Below are 24,698 nucleotides of genomic sequence, written 5' to 3'. Positions count from 1 at the left end.
AAAAACACCATCTGCAAATCAAGCTGCATGTTGAAAAAAAAAATGGCATGGACCCAAAAAAGCCGCAAGTGAAAGAAAAATGGCACAAAAATACACTAGTTTACATTGTGTTTCATAATTTCCTATCTGCAGATGCCTGTCCTTGGGATGGGGGGGACCCACATCTATCAGATATTTATAGCATATCCTGTGAATATGGTATGCCATAAATGTCTAATATCAGAATAACCCTTTTTCAATAATTGTATTGGTTTTATTGTGATATCCAGGTCAATATTTGGGAGGAAGACTTAAAGGGGTTTCTCGCCCATATTAATTGGGGGACACAGGAACCGTGGGTATAGCTATGTCCTCTAGGAGGCGTTGACACTAGTAAAAGCTGTTAGCTCCTCCCCCTGGCAGCTATACCCCTTCCAGCCTGGGGAGAGAGCTTCAGTTTTTTCTAGTGTCAATAGGAGGCAAGACCTCCCTCACCTTTGCAGGGTAGCTCCTGAAATTTTTTTATTTTAGTTTTTTATTCTCCTTCTTTTTCAGGTGGGAAACAGTGGTCACCTGCTCTCCTGGGGGAGCACGCCAGCGTTGATCCGCCACGCTGCCTCCTCCCCCACAAGCCGGGCGGGCTCATTTCGCGTGCTGCTCTGGTCCCTCTGTGGTCCGGCCGATGCACCTAATTGGCTGTGCGCAGGGGCCTTGGATTGCCGCTTTGCGGCTTGCTGGGCCGCAACTTCGTCCCCTGGTAAGGGGGGGGGGGGTGCGCACTCTGGCATGAATTCTTCCTGCCCTATTTTCCCCCTCCCCCAGAAACCTGCTGAGCTCCTCCCCGGTCCTCAAGATGACCTTTTAACCCTTCCTGTCCAGCCACCTCTTAGGCCGGCATATCCTGGGAGGGGTAGAGATCTACTCCTAGTGCAATGTTCCTCATGTGGAGGAATTTAACCCTTTCCTGCCTCTTGTGCACTTGAGGCAGGCATCTTAGTTAAAAAAAAAAAAAAAAAAGAGAGATGTGTGTCCATACGGGTCACCCTCCCCAGCCCTCATTACCGCAGAACCACCCTGTCAGTGTGGTACCACACTGGGCCCGTGTCCCATCTCTGATAAGGAGGACCTCTCATAGTTCACAATCCGCCCTCTGGGGCCAATTGGTTGATAATGCTCCACCTTCGCAAATCCCGTGGAGGACAGCTGAATTCAGACCCTGACATGAATCCGAAGCAATCTCCCAAGATTGTGTCTATGGTGGCCAGCAGTACTTTTGGGATACAGTACTTGCCTTATACATTGTTCCCTGCAATAGGTGGACTAAGTACACTGTTTTCAGTGCCGGACGTGTACATTCCCCCTTCTGTTGGTGGCGGAATTGCATATCCACTGGGTTCAGTACCTGCCGTATGCATTAGCCCCTTCCATAGGTGGCACGATGACATTCTCACTGGTTACAATGTGTGCAGTATGCATTACCCCCTTACTTAGGTGCTATAAATTGCACTCCCACGGGGTACAGGACTCACCGTATGCACTAGTTCTCGCCGTGGGCATTAACCCCCCTTCATAGGTGGAGTATTTTACCTACCACCGGCTTAAGTACTTGCCGTACGCATTCCACCTTCCGTAGGTAGGGTAATTGCACCACTATTGGATACGGTCCCAACTGTCGCGCTATCCTTCCATAGGCGGAGTGTTGCACATCACAGTGTTTCCTGTTTGCATTCCCCCTTCTTTAACAAGTGATCCACTAGAGGGGGATTAACTAGACCGCTTCAGATGCTGCAATTCAACTGTGCCACGGCTCTAGGTGCCTTCGCTTATTTCATAAGGGAGCGTGGCAACAGTCGGTACTCGGTGGTGCCCGGTACTCTTACTCTAGTGCTATATGGGTGCCGCCAGTGGATACGGTGACTATTCCTTATTGTATCCTTCTGTTCTTTTGGTGCTGGTTTTGGCCATGGTTATAACGTCCTCTGTCTTCTCAGGGGGTTTCCTAGCATCACTTGTGTCCTAGAGACCCCCCCACACACACCTCCATGGGCCTCCATTGTTCCAGTCGGTCATGATATTGTCTGCATCAATACATAGTGCGTACACCACTGCACTTATATGGTGAGTACGTTCCAGCGAGTCGAGTGTTTCACTGACTCTGTATTCTCTATCCACCACTCCTCCTTCTCTGGGAAAGTGGTTATGCTGGCACTCTGGTTTAGCTACTACAGCGTGTTCTCCACAGGTGCAGTTTTTCGCTAATGCTAGAGTTTGTGGTCGCTGCAGTGGGACATCCCCCTCAGGTAGGGGTCCTACCCAGGCGCTAGCTTGGCAGTTGCTCCTGTTCAGCGCCCTTCCAGGTAGAGTTGTTAAGTTAGCTCTACTTAACTGGAGCAGTATGGTACGTGGCTTCCACGGATAGTCTCTGGTCTCCTCCTCAGTTTTGTGCTGACGGGGCAAGCGCTGGCTACTACTGTGGGAGCGGTATTGCGTTCCACTACATACTTGGGTTCTTACTGCACAGCTGTTTCGTCAGGCGGTGGACTCTTCTAGCACTGAATTTGGTGTACCCCTCCTCTGCTGGGGTATGGCGCTGGCAATGCAGTGTGACTCCCCTTGCCTGGCTTCCTCCCCAGGCGGAGTTTTTTCAAAACTGCCACTTAATCCTTGGCTACTTCTGTATACCGCCAGTCTTAGACGGGGAATGGGCTTAGACCTTTCTTCAGAAATCCACCGCCATTCACAAGCTTTGCCACACCTGAGCACTTCATTCCTCATTATGGGCAGAGGCACAAGGTCGGTATGTACGGGCCTGCACATACGCATTAAACGTTCTTGTGCCTCTGCCCATAATGAAGTGTGCAGGCGTGGTGAATCTTGTGAACGGCGCTGGCGCTGGATTTCTGATGAACCTAGGGCGGGCCAGAGGGGTGAAAGGGGAGGGGTTTCATATGAAAAGCGACGAGGGGCCTTGGCACCGGCCTCTTGAACGCCGCCCCTGGGCACCTTCAGAACCTAATTAACATATTTTAATAAAAGTTGTTTTTTAGCGAAGATAAGCGACGGACAGCTATACGGTAAGTAGCATTCCAATATGGGGACTATAATGCAGATCATGGCGTTAGTGTTCTATAATGGTCAGTTTAGGTGAAAGACTGTTTTTCCTACACATCCTGGTAACTGTAATCTATTTTTTTCCTATGATAACTGTCCTGTAAAGCTAATGACTATTCTCTGATGTCATGTTCCTTGTCCCCAGAAAATGCACACTAAACCAATAATCATGATTATATTACAATGAATGCAGAATTCCATACTATAATGCTTTTTTTTTTCACATCCACCTTTAGGGGTGTATAGAGGCTGCCATGATGTTTTGGTTAGGTCCAGACTTGCACTAGCTGATGGAGTCACCATGCAGGTAACCGTTCGGAGCACCGATGAGACACCAGCTGATGTCATCCTGGCCTCTGTTGGCTGAACCTTGAAAGTAGAGTATACATCACATCCACTGGTTATTGACATTTCTACAGTTCCGTCTCCTCTATGAACACACCTAAGTCTTATATTAACAGCAGAATGGCCCAAAAAATCCAGGGTCCTGCTGTCACCTTGCCCATTCCAGTTTTCTGTTTTGAAGAACCAGATCTCTTTTATACTTGAATTTGTTTATGTTATCCTCCTAAGTGGACTCAGTACCTTTATGCTTATATTCAAAAATATAAGTGGTCACGTCTTTACTGTTATTTCCAATAAAAGTACAGTAAAAATTGTAACTTTGTTTCCACCTTTTATCATTTTAGCAAATATTTACCTTTTATTTAAAAACTACACTGGACACATTGATATTTCTGACCACAATTATTCTGGTAAAATAAACGCAGCCATTAAGAATCATTTGTCTGCCAACAGCGCCTTTTTCCTTAAAGGCCAGCTATAGAATTAACCCTTATATATAGTAATTACTTAAATATTTTATTTTATTTCATATCTCAATACACATACTGAATGTCCATAGTAGGTACCAATACACATATGGCTAGGTAAGTTTAGTTTTGAGTGGGGACGGTATCCCTATATTAAACCCTAATCTAGACCCTATGCCCAGGGACGGCCCCTGATGGTGGGGACTCCCTGTCCTCGAGCCTAATACTAACACCTCCTATGTAGCCCTCGTTGTTAGGGAGCGCCTATATAGTAAAGGACCTACCTGGACAGCTACACAAAACAAACATTTAAATAAGTGCGCCATGTATACAGCCCTAGTGATAAATGACTATCAGAAGGTACACGCCGCACCGGACTAACTAGTTAAAAAACAAAACAAAAAACACCCTATTATAAGGATGTTTATGGTCACTCAGGTATATGGACCAAAACGATACACTTAGAACCCCAACGCGTTTCCCCCACGGTGTGGGATCATCAGGGGGCAAATGGAACTCTCAATTTAATTAGATAGTATTGTATAACAAATAGCTGCAAAAGTTAGGCAGCATGTAGCCGATGTGTCACACTGAGAGAGTGGAGGCCCAGATCATGAGGCCACTCTATTAGTGAAAGTTTCACATCCTCATCAGTGTGATGGTGTCTGATACCACAGTAGTTTGAACTGGACCCTTACGGTTTACACAGTGGTGTTATTAGGAAGGTTTGGAGGGAGCTTTAGGTGTATTCTATCACTTAACCACGGTCACTAAGTACCCGGATGTAGGTTTTCATTTCAGGTATTAAGATATCGCTCCTCCAGTAATACGCTAAATGTCAGCCAGGCACAGACTGTTATATGGGACCAGCGTCCACGTATGACATAGAGCTTGGATAGGTCCTTAATTATGTAGGTCTGAGCCCGCAGATATGGCTATTGGGACATTTAGGTGGTCAAGATGTCAGGTCCCCCCATGTCTTTCCTCCTGGGGTCCAGACAGGAGGAAAGACATGGGGGGACCTGACATCTTGACCACCTAAATGTCCCAATAGCCATATCTGCGGGCTCAGACCTACATAATTAAGGACCTATCCAAGCTCTATGTCATACGTGGACGCTGGTCCCATATAACAGTCTGTGCCTGGCTGACATTTAGCGTATTACTGGAGGAGCGATATCTTAATACCTGAAATGAAAACCTACATCCGGGTACTTAGTGACCGTGGTTAAGTGATAGAATACACCTAAAGCTCCCTCCAAACCTTCCTAATAACACCACTGTGTAAACCGTAAGGGTCCAGTTCAAACTACTGTGGTATCAGACACCATCACACTGATGAGGATGTGAAACTTTCACTAATAGAGTGGCCTCATGATCTGGGCCTCCACTCTCTCAGTGTGACACATCGGCTACATGCTGCCTAACTTTTGCAGCTATTTGTTATACAATACTATCTAATTAAATTGAGAGTTCCATTTGCCCCCTGATGATCCCACACCGTGGGGGAAACGCGTTGGGGTTCTAAGTGTATCGTTTTGGTCCATATACCTGAGTGACCATAAACATCCTTATAATAGGGTGTTTTTTGTTTTGTTTTTTAACTAGTTAGTCCGGTGCGGCGTGTACCTTCTGATAGTCATTTATCACTAGGGCTGTATACATGGCGCACTTATTTAAATGTTTGTTTTGTGTAGCTGTCCAGGTAGGTCCTTTACTATATAGGCGCTCCCTAACAACGAGGGCTACATAGGAGGTGTTAGTATTAGGCTCGAGGACAGGGAGTCCCCACCATCAGGGGCCGTCCCTGGGCATAGGGTCTAGATTAGGGTTTAATATAGGGATACCGTCCCCACTCAAAACTAAACTTACCTAGCCATATGTGTATTGGTACCTACTATGGACATTCAGTATGTGTATTGAGATATGAAATAAAATAAAATATTTAAGTAATTACTATATATAAGGGTTAATTCTATAGCTGGACTTTATACTGTTTCGTTGACCCATTTATTAATAAAATTATCCATAATTGCTGGATATTGTGTTTTTCCTTAAAGGGTCACTGAGGTTTCAAACAACTTGAATGTCAGAGAGAGTGCTGAGACACCCACGAGGACCTAGAAAGAGGCACCCACATATCATTCTCTCCTCACTGCAGAGGGAATCGAGACAGACTTCTATTAAGCGCTCTACCTCCTTCTGCAATAGCAAGGAGGGAGAGCGCTTCTGGTTCTAGTGATTTGGAGGGTGACCTCCACCTATCAAGAGCGTTAATACGTCTCTATAACATATCAAAGGTCTTTTGTAATCTCAGTGACCCTTTTAAGTTCTACTTTTCATAAATAAGACGTAGTAGGTTTCTAGACACTTCATCACCAAAGAGCATCATACACGTGTGACCATATTATGACTGCAACCATGACCCATACATTTACTTGAAGGGGTTGTGCAAGAATGTTTTTTTTTTGTTTTTTTTTGGCAACCACTGCCCCCAGCCCCCCTTAAACACACAATTACTTGGCCGGACCTGTAAAGGTAGGATTACTTGCCTGCTTCCAGGTGCAGGCTGCCCAGTCGTTCTCCTCCAGGCCTGTGATGCTCCGCTGGGCTCCCCTTATGTCATTACAAATGGTCACATGACGCAAGGAGATCCGGTCTTTGCCGCGGCCAATGTTTGGCTGTGGAGATGTCAAACCGGATGCTTACAGCGAGGAAGCCCAGTGGAGCATCGCAGGCCTGGAGGGAGAAAAAGAAGCAAGGATCTGACGCCGGCAGCTAAGTAATCTTTCCATTACAAGTCCAGCCTAGTAGCGGGGTTTGCCAATAAAAACCAAAAACATTCTTGCACAGCCCCTTTAACTCTATATTTCAGTTGATGCAGAAATGGTAGAAACTGGAATCCAAATGGCAATTAGGTAACATTTGCCATTTATACTGTTCTGCCTCTTTTTCACTGTTTACTTGAAAAAAATAAAAAATAGACATGGTTTAAAACTGAAATCACCTGGAGACCTGACAAAATTTGAGTTTTAAAAATGTATTATTTTAAAAAGTTAAAATATGTAATTAGGTTCTATAACAAATTGTTAATAATTATTTCATACATGTAAGACCTTGGTTTGCCTTGTATAAATACCCTACAGCTTTATTGTCAGAATAAATGTGAATGTTACCAGTCATGTGTGTTCTCTATTGGATCTGCCTGGAATACATCCTAAGGCTACATGCACACGACCGTATGTGTTTTGTGGTCTACACAAAAAAACGGATGAAATCCGTATGCCCTCCGTTTTCTTGGGGTTTTTTTTGTTTGTTTTTTGCAGATTCATTGTAACAATGCCTAAAACGGACGAGAATAGGACATGTTCTATTATTTTTGCGGGGCTACGGAACGGACATACGGATGCAGATGGAACACGATGTGCTGTCCGCATTTTCTTCGGACCCATTGAAATGAATGGGTCCGCATCCTATCTGCAAAAAAAATAAAAGAATGGTACAAACACTGAAACAAAATACGTTTGTGTGCATGAGGCCTTACCGATAATATACTATTGGCTGTATATGAATCTCATACAATGGGGAAGAATTTCTGCTGCATTTCTGTGTTACGTGCATTGCAAATTGTGAAATCCTAGATGGAAATACACAGCATAAATTGACACACTGAGGATTTTAAATCTGCACCACAGGTCAGTTTAAGCTGCAGATTTGTTAAGCAGAATTTGGATAAGGTTTGTTTGAATCTCATCCACTTTGCAGCTACTATCTTCCACATGTTAATCCCATGTGGATGTACCCTGACATGTTAAAGAAAATCCTGCAGGATTGGTATCGACAGGAGTAAGATGGCCAGGAGCACTAACCATGCTGGCTTAGGGTATATTTGTATGCTTGAAATTCGCACCAAAACCGCACACAAATCTGCACTTATTTATCACAGTTTTGGCATAGTTTTTATCCTATTTTATTTTATGTGATTTTTCTGTTTATGCCAACAACCCCATTGTAGACTTACAAACAATTTGACATTTTAAAATCTGCACGTCAAGTCAATTTCCGCATGTACCAAACAATTCACTCTCATCATTCACTTTGCGGGGATTGTATTACATTGCAGTTTTCCCCCCTCGCCTATGACACCACCCTTGGATAGTGTCTGCCCCCTCCTCAGGACAGGAAACCACAACCACTTCAAAAGGAGGAATCAACCCCCTACACGCCAGTTCTGTTTCCTGTCGTAAGGGACAAGGTTGGATATATCAGCCACGAGAAATTTGAGTTGAGGGCTTACCCGGCGGCGTAAGACTTCTGTGGAAGCCGCTGCAGAGACTGAGCCTCTGACTCTTCCTCCCGCTCAGGTCCCTTCTCGGTTCGGAAGGTTCGCATGCCTCCCGGACGCGCGGACCTCTGCGGGCGTGTTGAGAAGGCCTCAGACAGAAAGGAGTTCCCTTCCACAAGTCAACAACCTCCTAACCTAAGAGACCCGTTCTCAGACAAATAGGGGTGGTTATAGGAGAAAGGAGGTGTCTAGGCAGACTTCAGGTACTACCAGAAGGTCTAAGGGATATCTTTTTTTTTCTGGAGCAGTGGCCTCAAAAAAGCAGCCACAATGACGCCAGGACCCCGGTAGGCGGTCAGCTTTCTCACTTCGCAGAACAGTGGCAAAAAATAACAAACAGCGCATGGATAATATCCATCCTAAGGGAAGGTTACAGGATACATTTTCAGAGATTGCCGCCAGAAAGATTTGTTATAACAGATTATTGCTCAAGTCCTCAGAAACCGGCAGCCATAGTCTCAGAGGTATCTTCCTTATTAGAAAGGAATGTTCTGTTGGAAGTCACAGTGCAAGAAAGAGCAAAAGGATTTTATTCAACCTTCTTTTTTGTAAAGAAGCCGAACAACTCCTATCGTACAATAATACATTTGAAACTTCTGAACCAATTTCTAGTATACGAGAGATTTCGTTGGAAATGATCAAGTCAGTGATTTTAAATCTGTTTCCAAATTGTTTTATGGCGTCCCTGGATCTCAGGGATGCCTACTACCATGTCCCTATACATGCCAGTCGCCAAAAGTACCTAAGGGTAGCGGTTTAGTTAGAGGACAGGGTCCTGCATGTGCAATTTTGGGCGCTCCCCTTGAGGTTGTCCCAGGCCCCCAGAGTATTCACAAAGATTATAGCAGAAATGATGGCCTATTTGAGGGAGGATTTGGTTGTTATCCCATATCTAAACGACTTTCTTCTTCTCTCTCAGACATTCACACAGCTGGAAGAACAGATTTCATGCAAGTCCTTACAGATGGGGGGGCCCATATAGAATCCCTTCTTCTTCAGGGATCTTGGGATCCAGAAATTCAGTCCCAATCTCACAATTTCAGGGAGCTATATGCCATCTGGATAGCCTTGAAGGAGTCTCCAAGTAATAAGAGGCAGGAATGTAAAGATTTATTCATACAGCATGACTGCAGTGGCATACATCAGGCATGTCCAAACTGCAGCCCTCCAGCTGTTGCAAAACTACAACTCCCAGCATGCCCTAATAGCTGTAAGCTATCCAGGCATGCTGGGAGTTGTAGTTTTGGAACAGCTGGAGGGCCGCAGTTTGGACATGCCTGGCATACATCAACAGACAGGGAGGTACCATATCCCCTAGTCTAATGTCCCTCAGTCAAAAGATTCTCTTTTGTCAATTTCTGCAGTACATCTGAGAGGAAGGGACAATGTGACGACAGACTTCTTAAGCTGCCATAGTCTGCGTCAAGAAGAATGGTCTTTGGACCAGCAGATATTAAACAGGATAGTTGCCTTATGGGGTCTTCCAGTGACAGACCTCTTTGCCACCAAGAACAACAGGAAGGTAAAGAGGTGGTTCTCTCTTTTTCCAGAAGAGCATCCAGCAGCGGTGGATGCTCTAGCTCAGTCATGGAGAGAGGAACTTCTTTATGCTTTTCCCCCATTAAAATTGTTGCCAAGAGTCCTGAAAAAGATAAGGGAGGAGACTGCTCTAGTCATCACCCTTCTGGCCCAGGAGGGTTTGGCTTTCCTGGCTCTGCAGAATGTCAGTTGCCTCCCCTTGGGTTCTTCTAGTCTTCCCGGGACTTCTAGCTCAGGGTCCCATCCTTCACTCAGCGGTAGAGAATCTTCATTTGACTGCCTGGCTTTTGAAAGGCGGGTTTTAAGGAAGAAAGGGTTGTCAGAGGAGGTAGTAACATAGTACATAAGGCCGAAAAAAGACATTTGTCCATCCAGTTCGGCCCGTCATCCTGCAGGTTGATCCAGAGGAAGGCAAAAAAAAAACTGTGAGGTAGAAGCCAATTTTCCTCATTTTAGGGGAATAAAAAATTCCTTCCCGACTCCAATCAGGCATCAGAATAACTCCCTGGATCAACGACCCCTCTCTAGTAGCTATAGCCTGTGATATTATTACGCTCCAGAAATACATCCAGGCTCCTCTTGAATTTCTTTATTGTACTCACCATCACCACCTCCTCAGGCAGAGAGTTCCATAGTCTCACTGCTCTTACCGGAAAGAATCCTCTTCTATGTTTGTGTACAAACCTTCTTTCCTCCAGACGCAGAGGATGTCCCCTCGTCACAGTCCTGAGAATGAATAGATCTCTGTACTGTCCCCTGATAAATTTATACATATTAATTAGATCTCCTCTCAGTCGTCTTTTTTCTAAAGTGAATAGCCCTAATTTTGATAATCTTTCAGGGTACTGTAGTTGCCCCATTCCAGTTATTACTTTAGTTGCCCTCCTCTGGACCTTCTCCAGCTCTGCTATGTCTGCTTTGTTCACAGGAGCCCAGAACTGTACACAGTACTCCATGTGTGGTCTGACTAATGATTTGTAAAGTGGTAGGACTATGTTCTCATCACGGGCATCTATGCCCCTTTTGATGCAACCCATTATCTTATTGGCCTTGGCAGCAGCTGCCTGACACTGTTTTTTTGCAGCTTAGTTTGCTGTTTATTAAAATTCCTAGATCCTTTTCCATGTCAGTGTTACCGAGTGTTTTACCATTTAGTATGTACTGGTGGCATTATTCCTTCCCATGTGCATAACCTTACATTTGTCAGTGTTAAACCTTATCTGCCCAAGCCTCCAATCTATCCAGATTCCTCTGTAGTAGTATACTGTCCTCTTCAGTGTTAATTACTTTACACAGTTTAGTGTCATCTGCGAAAATTGATATTTTACTATGCAAGCCTTCTACAAGATCATTAATAAATATATTGAAGAGAATAGGGCCCAATACTGACCCCTGAGGTACTCCACTAGTGACAGTGACCCAATCTGAGTGTGTACCGTTAATAACCACCCTCTGTTTTCTATCATTGAGCCAGTTACTTACCCACTTACAGACGTTTTCTCCCAGTCCGAGCATTCTCATTTTATATACTAACCTTTTATGTGGTACAGTGTCAAATGCTTTGGAGAAGTCCAGATACACGACATCCATTGATTCGCCGCCGTCAAGTCTAGAACTTACCTCCTCATAGAAACTGATTAAATTAGTTTGACATGACCGATCCCTCACGAAGCCATGCTGATATGGCGTTATTTGCTTATTTCCGTTAAGATGCTCTAACATAGCATCCCTCAGAAAACCTTCAAACAGTTTACCCACAACAGATGTTAAACTTACCGGCCTATAGTTTCCAGGCTCTGTTTTTGGACCCTTTTTGAATATTGGCACCACATTTGGTATAGTAAACACTCTATTGGCAAGTCGTAAGAGAGTTACGTCCAAGATCTACTTATGTGTTTGGAGGGCCTTTTGTATTTTTGCTAATAAACCAATAAATGTACTGAAAGCGCCCGATTTACCTCTAGTGTTAGATTTTCTACAGGAAGGTTGGAGGAGGAAGCTTAGGCCTAGTACTTTAATTAGGTACAAATTTCAGCCTTAAGTGCTCTTTGAGTTCAAGCTGGCTGAGCACCCTTGGATAAAAAAAAATTATAACGGCAGTCTCAAAGTTAGCTCCAGTCCATAAGTTTAATATTCCTCCATGGGATCTAAGCCTGGTACTTTCTGCCCTTACGTCAGATCCCTTTGAAACCATTCAGGAAATCTCCAGAAAGGTTTTAACACTACAATTGGCCTTTTTTACTAGCTATTACATCAGCTAGGAGAGTGAGTGAGATTTCAGCCTTCTCCACGTCCTGGGCAGAAAGGGCCTCTGCCTCCATAGAGCAAATTTGTAGAGCTGCCACCTGGATTTCTCCTCACACATTTTTTAAGCATTACAGGCTTCAGTTACCCTCTAATGAGGGTCTAGTATTTGGACATAAGGTCCCTCAGGCAGTTGTCTCTCCCTAATCTGATCTCGCTTATAGATCCAAGGGTGCTGTCATAGGCGAGGGGGGAAATATGCGATTACACTTTCTTTGAGCCTATGACAGCACCCGCTTAATTCCCTTCCCTATATATAAAAAAAAAAAGAGAAATAAAATAAATATATATTTATAAAAAAAAAAATAATGTATAGGTATGGAAAAGTTGTTATTGTTATGAGACGTTTGTGTTTCCTTAGTTCTTGGAATAGTACTGGCGTGTAGGGGGTTGATCCCTCCTTTTGAAGTGGTTGTGGTTTCCTGTCCTGAGGAGGGGGCGGACACTATCCAAGGGGGCAGGCTCAAGGAAAAAAGATTACCGGTAAGTGTAATCACATATTTTCCACACAAAAATCCGCATGTAGTCCACCACATGTGCAGGTAGCCTTAGGTAACAACTGTAAGTGTTTACTTTCACCACCCTTCATTGTGTAGTCAAACTTTTTAAAGGGGTTGTCTCACTTCCAACATTGGTGGCATATTGCTATGATATGCCGCCAATGTCAGATAAGGGCTCATGCACACGACCATTTGTATTTTGCGGTCCAGAACTTAACAGCTGGCCCCTAATAGAACAGTCCTATCCTTGTCCGTAATGCAGACAATGATAGGACATGTTCTATTTTTTTGCGGAATGGAAATACGGAAACGGAATGCACACGGAACCATTGAAATGAATGGTTCCGCATACAGTCCGCAAAAAAAAACGAATGGATATGGAAAGAAAATAAGTTTGTGTGCATGGGCCCTATGTGCGAGTCCATCTCTAAAACGGAGCTCCCAAAGTCAACAAGAGCGCCAAAAATAGCCTAGCTGCCTTGAATTTCCATTCTTATCTATGGGACTTCTGAACTTTGGGTGCTTTGTTCTAGAGATGGGTATGGGTTCCAGAGTTGGCCTAGCAGTATGCCACCAATGTTAGAGGTGAAACAACCCTTTAGGTGAGTTGTACTAGGGTAAAGTGCAAAATCTCAGTATAAGTACACTCTGCATGGTTAAAGTTGGAGGCCAGTATTACATGTAATCTTCACCAGAGATGTCTCAATTCATTGCTTTTGCTGATACAGTTTTAGGGTTGGTTCGCACACATGAATGCAGGTTTTTGAACCAAAGTAAGAAGTGGATTTGAAAAAAATTGGAAATATAAAGGAAGGACACTTCCTGCTGAGTCCACTTCTGGCTGTGGCTAAAAAACATGCAGGAAAATCTGCCTCAAATCCTCCTCCAAAAAACTCTCAACTGTGGCAGCTAAGGGAACCTAGATATCCCATTTGTCTTTTACTTTTTGGAGTGGAAAACTGATTTTCTCAGGAGTAGCACAATATGGGGTTAAAACAATCTTTTCCTTGTGGCAAAAAAAAAAATTGGGCGTTTTTTTTTGATCTCCTCCATTTCTGATCTATTCCTAGCTTAGGCTTCAAGAAATGCCTCTAAAAAAAACTAAAAAACTCTACATGGAAATGCAGCCCTTAAGCCTCTTTCACACGAGTGTGACGGATTAGGTCCGGATGCGTTCAGTGAAACTCGCACCATTTTGCAAGATCAGTCGGTTTTGTCTGCAATTGCTTTGTTTTTCCCGCGAGGGTGCAATGCATTTTGATGCGTTTTCACGCACGTGCAAAAAAACTGAATATTTACAAAGAAAATCTCCTAGAAACCATCAGTGAAAAATGCATTAGACCCGGACTGCAATGCGTTTTTCACTGAAGCCCCATTCACTTCTATAGGGCCATGGCTGCGTGAAAAAACGCTGAATATAGAACATGCTGCGATTTTCACGCAACACAGAACTGATGCGTGAAAAAGAAAACACTCATGTACACAGACCCATTGAAATGAATGCATTGCACTGCGTGGGAAAACTCGCTCAAGTGAAAGGGGCCTTAGCTGATTCCACATGAGGCACAGTGGTAAGTCTGAACCTATATACAGTGGCGATCAAAATTACAGAACAATTTATGAACACTTGATTTTTTCAGAAATAATGTACATTGATCATCGTTTGAAGGATTTTTTTGTAAGGGGTACATGCCATTAGAACAGTGTTTTCCAAAATAAACAAAGTATATCAACATAAAACCTTTATTTATTTTTTAAAACTGATGATCATAATTAGAGAACAGCAATGACTGTAGCACAGAGAAAGATTCTAACCAAATTTTTGTGAAGGTTACAACAGTCACCCCTTTGTATCCACTTATGGGGCCCTCAGTGGAGACATAGCACGCATCATACGCAAGGAGTGGCATATTCTACAGAAAGGGTTACCTGCGATTGTTGCGTTTGGGAGTTTCCCCATGATGGCGTATAAAAGAGGTGCCAACCTACGTGATAAGTTGGTAAAGACAGAGGTTGGGGATGCCCTGGGTGATGGACAAAGGTATCTGGGGCCAAGGAAGCTTGGATGCTATCCCTGCCTTGGTTGTTGCAACTGTGGCAACATGGTAAAGGGAGATACCTTTGCCCATCCCTAGTGGTAAAACTTACAAAATCAAGGAATTTTTCACATGTAGATCTCGTGCCCATGTGGTCTCATCTACATAGGCGAGACCACGATGGAAGCCCGAGAACGGATCAATTCCCATAAGAGCAAAATTTGAAGGGCCCAACTGGATAAGCCTGTGGCAAAACATTTTTGGGAACGTGGACACTGTCAACCAGCTTCGGTTCCGAATCATCGATTCAGTTGGTAAAATGAGACGTGGGGGTGACAGGGATCGGATCCTACGTAAAAAGGAGCTGAAGTGGATCTTCGAATTGAGGGCACTCCAACCTTTTGGGATAAATCTGGAGTTCTATGTGGGGAACATATAGATGACCCTAGTGACGTTAATATGAATCTGTAACCTGTATAGTGTTTTTTAATTGATAAATGTTTTTGTCACTAATTTTATATGCACTGTTTTATTTAGTAAACACTGCCTCATGGTCCACCTGACTGAGGAACTGGCCCCCCTCTGTTATGACTGCTGGCGCTTTTGAATAGGACATCGGTACAGGCGGCAGGGACGAGGGCGGACGGCTCCCTGAGCGTCCCTGGCAACGATGTGGGGATTGGGAGGAGACCCGGCGTCACTGGTGATCACTTGGGCATGTCAACCGGCGACCAAGTGGCGAGCGTTGGACACATGAGTGAATGGCCCCTCCTCCCCAGACATGCACTCTGGCTGCCGAGGGACGAGCTGGAAGCGTGCACCATAGAGGTATGTGCTCGACTAGATCTTATGCTCTGTATGGGTGAACACTATTGTACAGACAATGCGTATGTATATGCACACATTTGAGATACTATGAGCAATTAAGTTAATGAATAATTGGCCACATCCGTGTATGTGGCTGTGTCTTATACTTTTTAAACAGGATCTTTTAGATAGCCTTTATCAAACCATCAAGTGCTATGTGTTAGCCAAAACGTAACAACCTTTTTTACACGTTTGTTCATGTAAGCAGTTCCCATTAAAGGGATTTTTTTCACCGGACATGCTGCCTCCATTATCATTGATTGGACTTGACCATAACTTTGTCACCAAGGATTTCCCAGAGGTTTTCTATTGGGTTTAGATCAGGACTCTGGGCTGGCCATTTCATTGTTTCAATGCTTTCAGTTTCAAAGAACTGCTTTACCCGTTTTGCTGTGTGACAGGGGGCATTGTCCTGCATGAAAATTGCTGGCTGATTGAGTGATGAACGCAAGGAAGGAACCATGGGCCAGATTTATTATTACTCTGACAGCTCACTCCACTTTCACATATGGCTAAAGTCAGTTTTAGCCAAGTCAGATTTATGATCGGCCCTTTAAAACTGTAATAAATGTGGTTTGACGGTAGCAGATTATCCATCAGTAAGCAGCTTTACTAAAGTCGCACGTTTTTACAAAAACGTTGCATGTTCTATTAAAAAGTCGCATAAGATAAGCATAGTCCTCACTGGAGTGAAATTGCGCATTTTTTTATTGCGACTTTTTTAATGGTCGCAATAGTAAATCTGTCTAGAGATTCATTTACATAAGAAAACATGCCCACTTTCAGAAAACTGGCAAGCATAGTGCAGAGCCAATAAAAGTCGCAAATGTTTGCGCAGTTTAAGCAATTGCGCAAAAATTTGCTACTTTTTCACTCCATTATTCTGACTTGAGCTAATGATAAATCTGGCACCATGTGTTGTTGAAGGTGGTTCTGATACACACGTGCATTCACTCTGCCATGTAGCTGTATGTATGAGAGGTCCAACTTCTGCTGCAGAAAACATTCCCCAAACCATGACACTTCCTCCTCCACCTTTCACAGACTTCTTTACACACTTTGGGTTCAGTCTTTCCCCAGTTTGTCGATGAACATAATGTTTCCCATCAGACCCAAATAAATTAAACTTGCTTTCATCACTAAAATAAACTCTGGACCACTTCTCCTCTGTCCACACAACATGCTCCTCAGCAAAGATGAGTCTAAGCTTTTGATTCTTTCTGCTAATGAGAGGATTGGTCACTGCAGAGTGGGCTTTCGGTCCAAATGCTTCTAAACGTGGAGACACTGTATGATGAGACAGATCCTTACCCTGTTCAGTGCTGAACTGGCGAGCAATTCCAGCTGCTGTGTTGAAACTATTACCCATGGAGATTCTCTGCATTATCCGGTCTTCTCTTGCATTTGTCTTTCAAGGGCGACCAACCTTCTTGGGGAACTTGAATGCGTTTGTGATGTTATAAAGATGCAATATTCTAGAAATCACAGACTTGGAACGACCAACTGCTCTTGTTATGGCTGATAGGGTCACCCCTTTGGCCTTCACCTGGACAACCTGCTGCCGGAGGGTTTCAGTCCCTTTGTAAAGGCACACCATTTTGGCCAAATCAGTGAAAACTGGAAAGTTAGGCTGCCAGTTAAATAGGGTTTGTCAGATCATTAAGGAAATTGCCACCAGTTCCCAGATTAACACCAATAACTTGCAGGTATCTGAAAGTGTTCTCAAAATTTGATCAGTGTTCTTTTTCAATTATCTTATTTAAATTTTAATTCTGTGCTTTAGAATAAATACAATTTATGAAATAATATTGAAATACTGCTTTTTTTTTTTACTCATGTTAGGATATATGCACATAGGCCTACACTATGACCTTGACATTTCGGAAATTGTGTGTTGTTCTCTAATTTTGATCGCCACTGTATTCTGGTCTTAAACATCTTGCATGACAAGAGTATAACATGCTCTAGCAATGATATGGCACAGAATGCGGTAGTCCAAACACACAAAATTTATTTAATCTTGACGCTACAAAATGTAAAGATAACTGTGTCAATATAGAGTGATAAGAAAACCCTGTCACGCACAGTCCGAAAAATACAGTAGCTATTTCTCTTTTTTTCTAAGACTCCCTTTTTAGCAAGAAAAATTCCGTGCGGGTGCAATGCGTGAGGTGAACGCATTGCACTCGCACTGAATCCGGACCTATTTACTCCAATGGGGCTGTGCACATGAGCAGTGATTTTCACGCATCACTGGTGCGTTGCGTGAAAATCGCAGCATGCTCTATACTGTGCGCTTTTCACGCAATGCAGGCCCCATAGAAGTTATTGGGGCTGCGTGAAAATCGCAAGCATCCGCAACCAAGTGCAGGTGCGGTGTGATTTTCACGCATGGCTGCTAGGAGACTATCGGGATGGGGGACCCGATCTTTATTATTTTCCCTTATAACATGGTTATAAGGGAAAATAATAGCATTCTTAATACGGAATGCTTAGTAAAATAGTGATGGAGGGGTTAAAAAATAAAAAACAATTAATAAACTCACCTTACTCCACTTGAACGCTCAGCCTGGCATGTCTTCTTTCTTTTTTGATGAAAAGGACCTGTGGTGACGTCACTGCGCTCATCACATGGTCCATCACCATGGTGATGGACCATGTGATGAGCGCAGTGACGTCATCAAAGGTCCTTTAGCCAGGTCCTGAAGAAAGTAGAAAGAAGAGGAGATCCGCTACGCGATTAAGTGGATGGGGTGAGTTAAATTTGTTTATTATTTTTAACCCCTCAATGGACATTTTAGTAAGCATTCTGTATTAAGAATGCTATTATTTTCCCTTATCACCATGTTATAAGGGAAAATAATCAAATCTACAAAACACCTAACCCAAACCCGAACTTTTGTGAAGAAGTCCAGGTTCGGGTCTGGGTACCAAACATGCCGATTTTTCTCACATGCGTGCAAAACGCATTACAACGCTTTGCACGGACGCGGAAAAATTGCGCATTTTCCCGCAACACACCCGCATCTTGTCAGGCCGTCACACGCGACGCCCGTGTAAAAGGGGCCTTATAGTCCGCAATCACTGTTTATGCACTGGCCAGAGGGCCCCTCAGCACTTGAGGGCTTGCTGGAGCTGAAGTGCGCCAGGGTTGCCTAGGTAACCATGATGCTTGCAGCATAGAGTGTTGGCTGTCTGCAGAGCTCGGGCAGCAGCATCAGGGGAGGGCTGCTTTAGCCGCTTATATCTCCGGATTGGAATCTGCTATAGACATCTTGTTTGAATGCTGTCAGTCTAATCTTTAAAACAAGATCAGAATCGCTACAGTGTTTTCACAATGGTGAAAACACTGTAGTGCTTTTGGTGCAATCACTATATGGCTTAATGTGCTTAAAATAAATCCCTGTGCTGGCATTCCCAACAGCTATACTGTCTGTAATCATCACAAATGACAGTGGCTTTTAAAATACTGATTGGATTCGGAACATGCAATTTCTCCAATACTGACGCCAGGGATAACATAAAACACTTAGTGAGTTAAAAATATATTGTAGGTACATACAGTGTTAAAGACTATCCCTGAGACATGTCTGGCTGGGGTCACTGCTGGTGTTTTAGTCCAGAGCAAGTCAGGAGCCCATTGTGTAGAAAACTTTACTTAAACTTGTTATTGCTTTAACAGAGCTCCATATTCACACAGAATGAAATAGACACCAAATGAACTTGTTCTTTGTGGCTCAAAATGAATTGATAAAGTTTAGATAAGCATTCAGGAATCCAGTGGGGTCCTCCAGCTGAGGGTAGTGACTGATGTGATCATCCAGTACAGTAAAGGTTGACTTGGGAATAAGTTTCCTACATGGAAAATAAAAGCTTTTAGAGCTTATATAATCCTAAACTTTCAGTTAAAGGGGTTCTGCAGTTTTTTTTAAACTGATGATCTATCCTCTGGATAGATCATCAGCATCTGAATGGTGGGGGTCCGACACCCGGGACCCCTGCCGATCAGCTGTTTGAGAGGGCAGCGGTGCTGGTTTTGCCCTTTACCACAGGCCCAGTGACGTCACGAATAGTATCAATGGCCTGGGCGGGGCTAAGCTCTGTTCACTTGAATGGAGATTAGCCCCGCCCAGGCCATTGATACTAGTCACTGGGCCTGCGGTCAACAGCAAGAAGGCCGCTGCACTACTGCCAGCGCCGCTGCCTTCTCAAACAGCTGATCAGCAGGGGTCCCGGGTGTCGGACCCCCGACGATCAGATGTTGACTATCTATCCTCTGGATAGATCATCAGTTTAAAAAAACTGCAGAACTCCTTCGAGTTCACTCCAATGGAGTTTGAGGGTGTTGAGATCCGGCTTCTGTGCAATGTTGAGCACTCCGTACAGTATTAGAATGTATTGGCTCAGATGAGCCGAAGTTATTGCTTTGTTCGGGTAATAACTTCATAAATTAATTTGTACTGTTTAATGTGACCAACATTCTGACTCTCTACATCTAACGTGTAGACAGGAAGCCAGTTTCTCTGTGTATTCCTATGGGATCCTTACTCTCAGGGCTCATGCACATGGACTTATTTTCTTTCCCTGTCTGTACCTTTTTTTTTTAAGGACCGTATGCAGAACCATTTAATTTCAATAGGTCCGCAAAGAAAAAACGGAAGCTACTCCGTGTGCTACTCCGTATGTCCATACTTCCGTTCCCCCCCCAAAAAATAGAACATTTCCTATTATTGTCTGCATTACGGACAAGGATAGGACTGTTCTATTAGGGGCCAGCTGTTCCGTTCCGCAAAATACAGAATGCACACTGATGTCCGTATTTTTTTACGGACTGCTAAATACATACGGTCGTGTGCATGAGGCCTCTATCTCATATGAATGAATAGAGAAGTAACTGACTTCCTGTCCTTTGTCAGTTGGAGAGGCAGAGTGTTAGGCCCCATGCACACGGCCGTGTTTCACAGCCGTGTGCGGGCTGTGGAACCGCGGCCTGGATCCCTCCTGAGAGCAGGAGCGCACGGCGTCACTGGTTGCTATGACGCCGTGCGCTCCCTGCTGCCGCCGCCGCAATACAGTAATACACTGGTATGATCTGCGTGCGCTCCTGCTCTCAGGAGAGATCCAGGCCGCGGTTCCACGGCCCGCACACGGCTGTGAAACACAGCCGTGTGCATGGGGCCTTAGTCACATGACACAGCTGAGTATCAGAAGGGAGGTTATAACTCACAAATACAGATACCAGTAAGAATATTACCTTCACTACAATTTACATCATATACCTTCTTTAAGAAGTCTCATGAAGGGAACTGTATTAAAGGGGTTGTCGAGGAGTTAAAAAAAAAAAATTAAAAATCACCTGGGGCATTTGGATGTGGTGTATGCCTGTAAAATCATCAATGATTTTTCGTTTAGTTTAAAGAAAAAAATATCTGAAGAGGATGTTGGAAACCCTGACAAAATGTCGGGTTCTCTGTCTTTCACCGTTTCAGTTCACTCCAATGAAGTTTGAGGGTGTTGAGATCAGGCTTCTATGCAAGCCAGTTAACGCTTCCACACAAAACATGTCAGACTATTTAGCCTATGAATTTTGCTATCGAGTTGGGGGCTTTGTAATACTGATGTAAATTCCAAATCTAGAATTTCCGTGTGTACTGTAGTGTTAAAGGAGTTGTGTCACTTCAGCAAATGGCATTTATCATGTAGAGAAAGGTAATACAAGGCATTTAGGCTACTTTCACACTCGTGTTTTGGCTTTCCGTTTGTGAGATCCGTCATGGGCTCTGTCAAGCGGTCCAAAACAGATCAGTTTTGCCCTAATGCATTCTGAAAGAAAAAGGATCCGCTCAGAATGCATCAGTTTGCCTCCGTTCAGTCTCCATTCTGCTTTGGAGGCGGACACCAAAACCCTGCCTGCAGCGTTTTTCTGTCTGCCTGACGAAGCGGAGCCAAACAGATCCATCCTGGCACACAATGTAAGTCAATGTGGACGGATCAGTTTTCTCTGACACAATAGAAAATGGATCCGTCCCCCATTGAATTTCAATGGTGTTCAAGACGGATCCGTCATGGCTATAGAAGACATAATACAACCGGATCCGTTCATGACTGATGCATGCGGTTGTATTGTTGTATTGTAACGGAAGCGTTTTTGCAGATCCATGACTGATCCGCAAAAAACTGTAGTGTGAAAGTAGCCTAACTAATGTATTGTGATTGTCCATATTGTTCCCTTTGCTGGCTGGATTAATTATTCCATCACATTATGCACTGCTAGTTTCCATGGTTTCGGCCACCCTGCAATTCAAGAGCGGTGGTCGTGCTTGCACACTATAGGAAAAAGCACTGGCCTCTCTGGTGGCCTGGACAATGGCAGTGTGCATAGGCCGGCTCTTTTTCCTATATTGTGCAAGCACAGCCACCGCTGCCGGATTGCAGGGTGGTCGTAACCCCTGGATACGAAAAGTCAACAATGTGATGGAAAAATTAATCCAGCCAGCAAAGGAAGCAATATGGACAATCACAGTACATTAGTAAGTGCCTTGTATTACCTTTGTCTACATGATTAATGCCATTTGCTGAAGTGACACAACCCCTTAACCCCTGAACCCCTGATGCTCACCTATGTTATAGAATGGAGCTGTATATGATGTGGTTTATAATTAAAAAGTAGTTGGACTCACTTGTATTGATCCAAGAATTCAGGATGGGGATTGACTGGATCCAGTGGTCCATAAATTAAATGCACTATGGATACAGAAAGCAAATTGTAAAGTAAACAATTTTGTAAATGATTGATGATGTTACATTTGAGAAACAGGTCCACAAATTATTATTGTGTGATAAATTGAAATCTGTAGTTTTTTTTCTGACTCCCAAGTAGCTCAAGACAATGCTACTCTATGGCCGTGGCCAACTCCACCCTCATCCAGAACAGCCCTATTCAGGTAAATTTGATTTTGGCAGCTGCAGATTTCCATAAGATGCATTTGTAGTTCAGTAGCACCATGGGGGGGCTGTAAATGGTGGCTGTAATAAGCCCATATTATGACTGCAAAAAAATGGCCGATATAGAAATGAAAGGCTACAATAAAGATGACCCTGTGCATGGAGAGCAATAATATAACTGGTACTTCTAAGAAGAAAAGTGGAGTAAATTTTGCACTTTTCTGATAATGCTGGTCTCGTGATCAGTGATGGCCAGTTCGCATTGTTCACCCGCGAACATATGCGGGCTGCCATCTTTTTTCACAAGTCCGGCGAGGCACAGGTAAGCCCCTACCTGTGCGCGAGCCGGTCTGAAAACAAGTGTGGTCAGCAAGAGCAGGCAGTTCCGAGAACAGCCACCGGCAGCCTTAATTGGGCTGTTCTCGGAACTGCCTCCTCCCGGTGACCGCATTTGTTTTCAGACCGGCTTGCGGCAGCTTGTGATATTCCAGTTTGGTACAGGAAACAAGTGCTGTATTATCAGGCTTTCTGACAGATTTCTAAATATACTTCACCGTCTTATCTTCTACTGTTATTATGGCATCTAGGTTTGTTTGTTTTGTCAAGAGAAAGTTGCCCTGTTCGTAGAACAAAGAAGGAATACTCACATGGAACCGATGAATTGGTCAAAGCTCCCACCCAGCGTTCTCTGTACTTTCTGCGCTGGTTTATATACTGTAAAATACTAAGCGCCAAATTGAGGTTATAAAAAAATATATACTTTGGATATCCCTTTAAATCAAACAACTAATAAGACCATGTAGTACATGTTAAATGAAACTATGACTTCATTTGATCTGGTACATGTAATCCATACTTGCCTATTTTGAGAAATCTCTTTCAAGCACAACTTGTGGGTGGCACACTAAGCGGAAAATTGTTAAATGCCCCCCTAAATACACTAAACTTCACAAGCTAAATTGTTAAATTTTCACATGCACAACCTTTGACTTGGCTTTGAGAAGCAGTCACTTGGCTTTGCAGAACAGCCTGTTCTTCTGGGAGGCCTACTGAACTTTCCAGGAGAACCAGCAGCACTGGTGTAAGTGTGTGAAATGCACAGCTTTGGTGTAGGGCTAATAGAAAACAAATGCAATGTCAAGTAAGTTTACTATGCTTTACCTGTCTACTACTAGATTGCCATCGTTGATCCTGAGGGCAGTCCACATATCCCAGTATTCAGTGTCTGAAGGCTGAGTATAAGGTCCAAATACCTCACCGATACTGCCGATACAAAAGCAGGAAATCGTGGTCAGGCAACACAATAAATCTGATGATTAAAATTTCTATGTCATAGATTTGTTTTAGGGCTCATGCACATAGCTGTTGCTGTTTTTGCAAAACACAGATACCAGACGTGTGCATTCCGCATTTTGTGGAACGGAACGTCCTGCCCTCTATAAAACTGTCCTATCCTAGTCCATAAAACAGACAAGAATGGGACATCCTCTATTTTTTGTGTGGCTGAGGAACGGACAAACAGATAGCACACAGGTGTGTTGTCTGCATCTTTTGCGGGTCCACTGAAGTAAATGCATCCACATCCGACCGGCAAAAAAACACGTATTGGATGCGGACCAAAAATAAGTTTGTGTGCACGAGCCCCTACAAATATATTACATTAAAAATGTGCAATTTACCACACTTCTAATATTTGTTTCCTCAGAGGACGGCTATGTCATTTTTCACCCTGTATTGCCCAATAACAAAATTTGACCTTCAAAGTGTGGGAGAAGGAAGAGAATGCAGCCATGACCAGCACCACTGAAGTAACCAGAAAGGCCTCATGCACACGAACGTATTTTGTTTCCGTGTCCGTTCAGGTTTTTTTTGCGGATAGGATGTGGACCCATTCATTTCAATGGGTCTGCAAAAAATGCAGACAGCACACCGTGTGCTATCCGCATCCATATGTCCGTTTTGTAGCCCCGCAAAAAAATATATAACATGTCCTGTTCTTGTCCATTTTAGGCATTGTTACAATTGATCCGCAAAAAAGAAAAAAAAACTAATGGCATACGGATGTCATCCATTTTTTATTTTTTTTTGGATCCGCAATCTGCGGGCCACAAAACACATACGGTCGTGTGCATGTAGCCAAAGGGAGATGCAGAGTAAATATAAAACCAATATGATGATATTTCATTTCCATATCTTATGCTTCATTACTATACTTCTGTGAACACAACACCCATTCAGCTTGGCCAGGCTGGAATATATA

General features: G+C 43.6%; 2 protein-coding genes across 2 annotated transcripts in view; one reads left to right on the top strand and one right to left on the bottom strand.

The window, feature by feature from the left end:
- Positions 1-3,752, top strand: part of COPG2 (COPI coat complex subunit gamma 2) — a 50,867-nt gene extending 47,115 nt beyond the window's left edge. The window contains exon 24 of the mRNA XM_044279992.1: positions 3,327-3,752. Within this exon, the coding sequence (XP_044135927.1) occupies positions 3,327-3,457 (131 nt within the window). The 3' untranslated portion in view covers positions 3,458-3,752. The remainder of the gene's footprint in view (positions 1-3,326) is intronic.
- A 15,198-nt stretch (positions 3,753-18,950) lies between these two features.
- The window catches only part of MEST, a 34,311-nt gene continuing 28,563 nt past the window's right edge, over positions 18,951-24,698 (bottom strand). Inside the window, exons 9-12 of the mRNA XM_044276731.1 lie at positions 23,600-23,701; positions 23,086-23,162; positions 22,174-22,237; positions 18,951-19,348 (exon numbers count right to left, since the gene is read on the bottom strand). Coding sequence (XP_044132666.1) covers positions 19,231-19,348; positions 22,174-22,237; positions 23,086-23,162; positions 23,600-23,701 — 361 coding nt within the window. The 3' untranslated portion in view covers positions 18,951-19,230. The remainder of the gene's footprint in view (positions 19,349-22,173; positions 22,238-23,085; positions 23,163-23,599; positions 23,702-24,698) is intronic.

This window comes from Bufo gargarizans, chromosome 2, assembly GCF_014858855.1.
Source record: "Bufo gargarizans isolate SCDJY-AF-19 chromosome 2, ASM1485885v1, whole genome shotgun sequence".
Lineage (NCBI taxonomy): Eukaryota > Metazoa > Chordata > Amphibia > Anura > Bufonidae > Bufo > Bufo gargarizans.
Note: the sequence above shows the minus strand (reverse complement) of the source record. Positions and strands in the feature narration are given on the sequence as shown.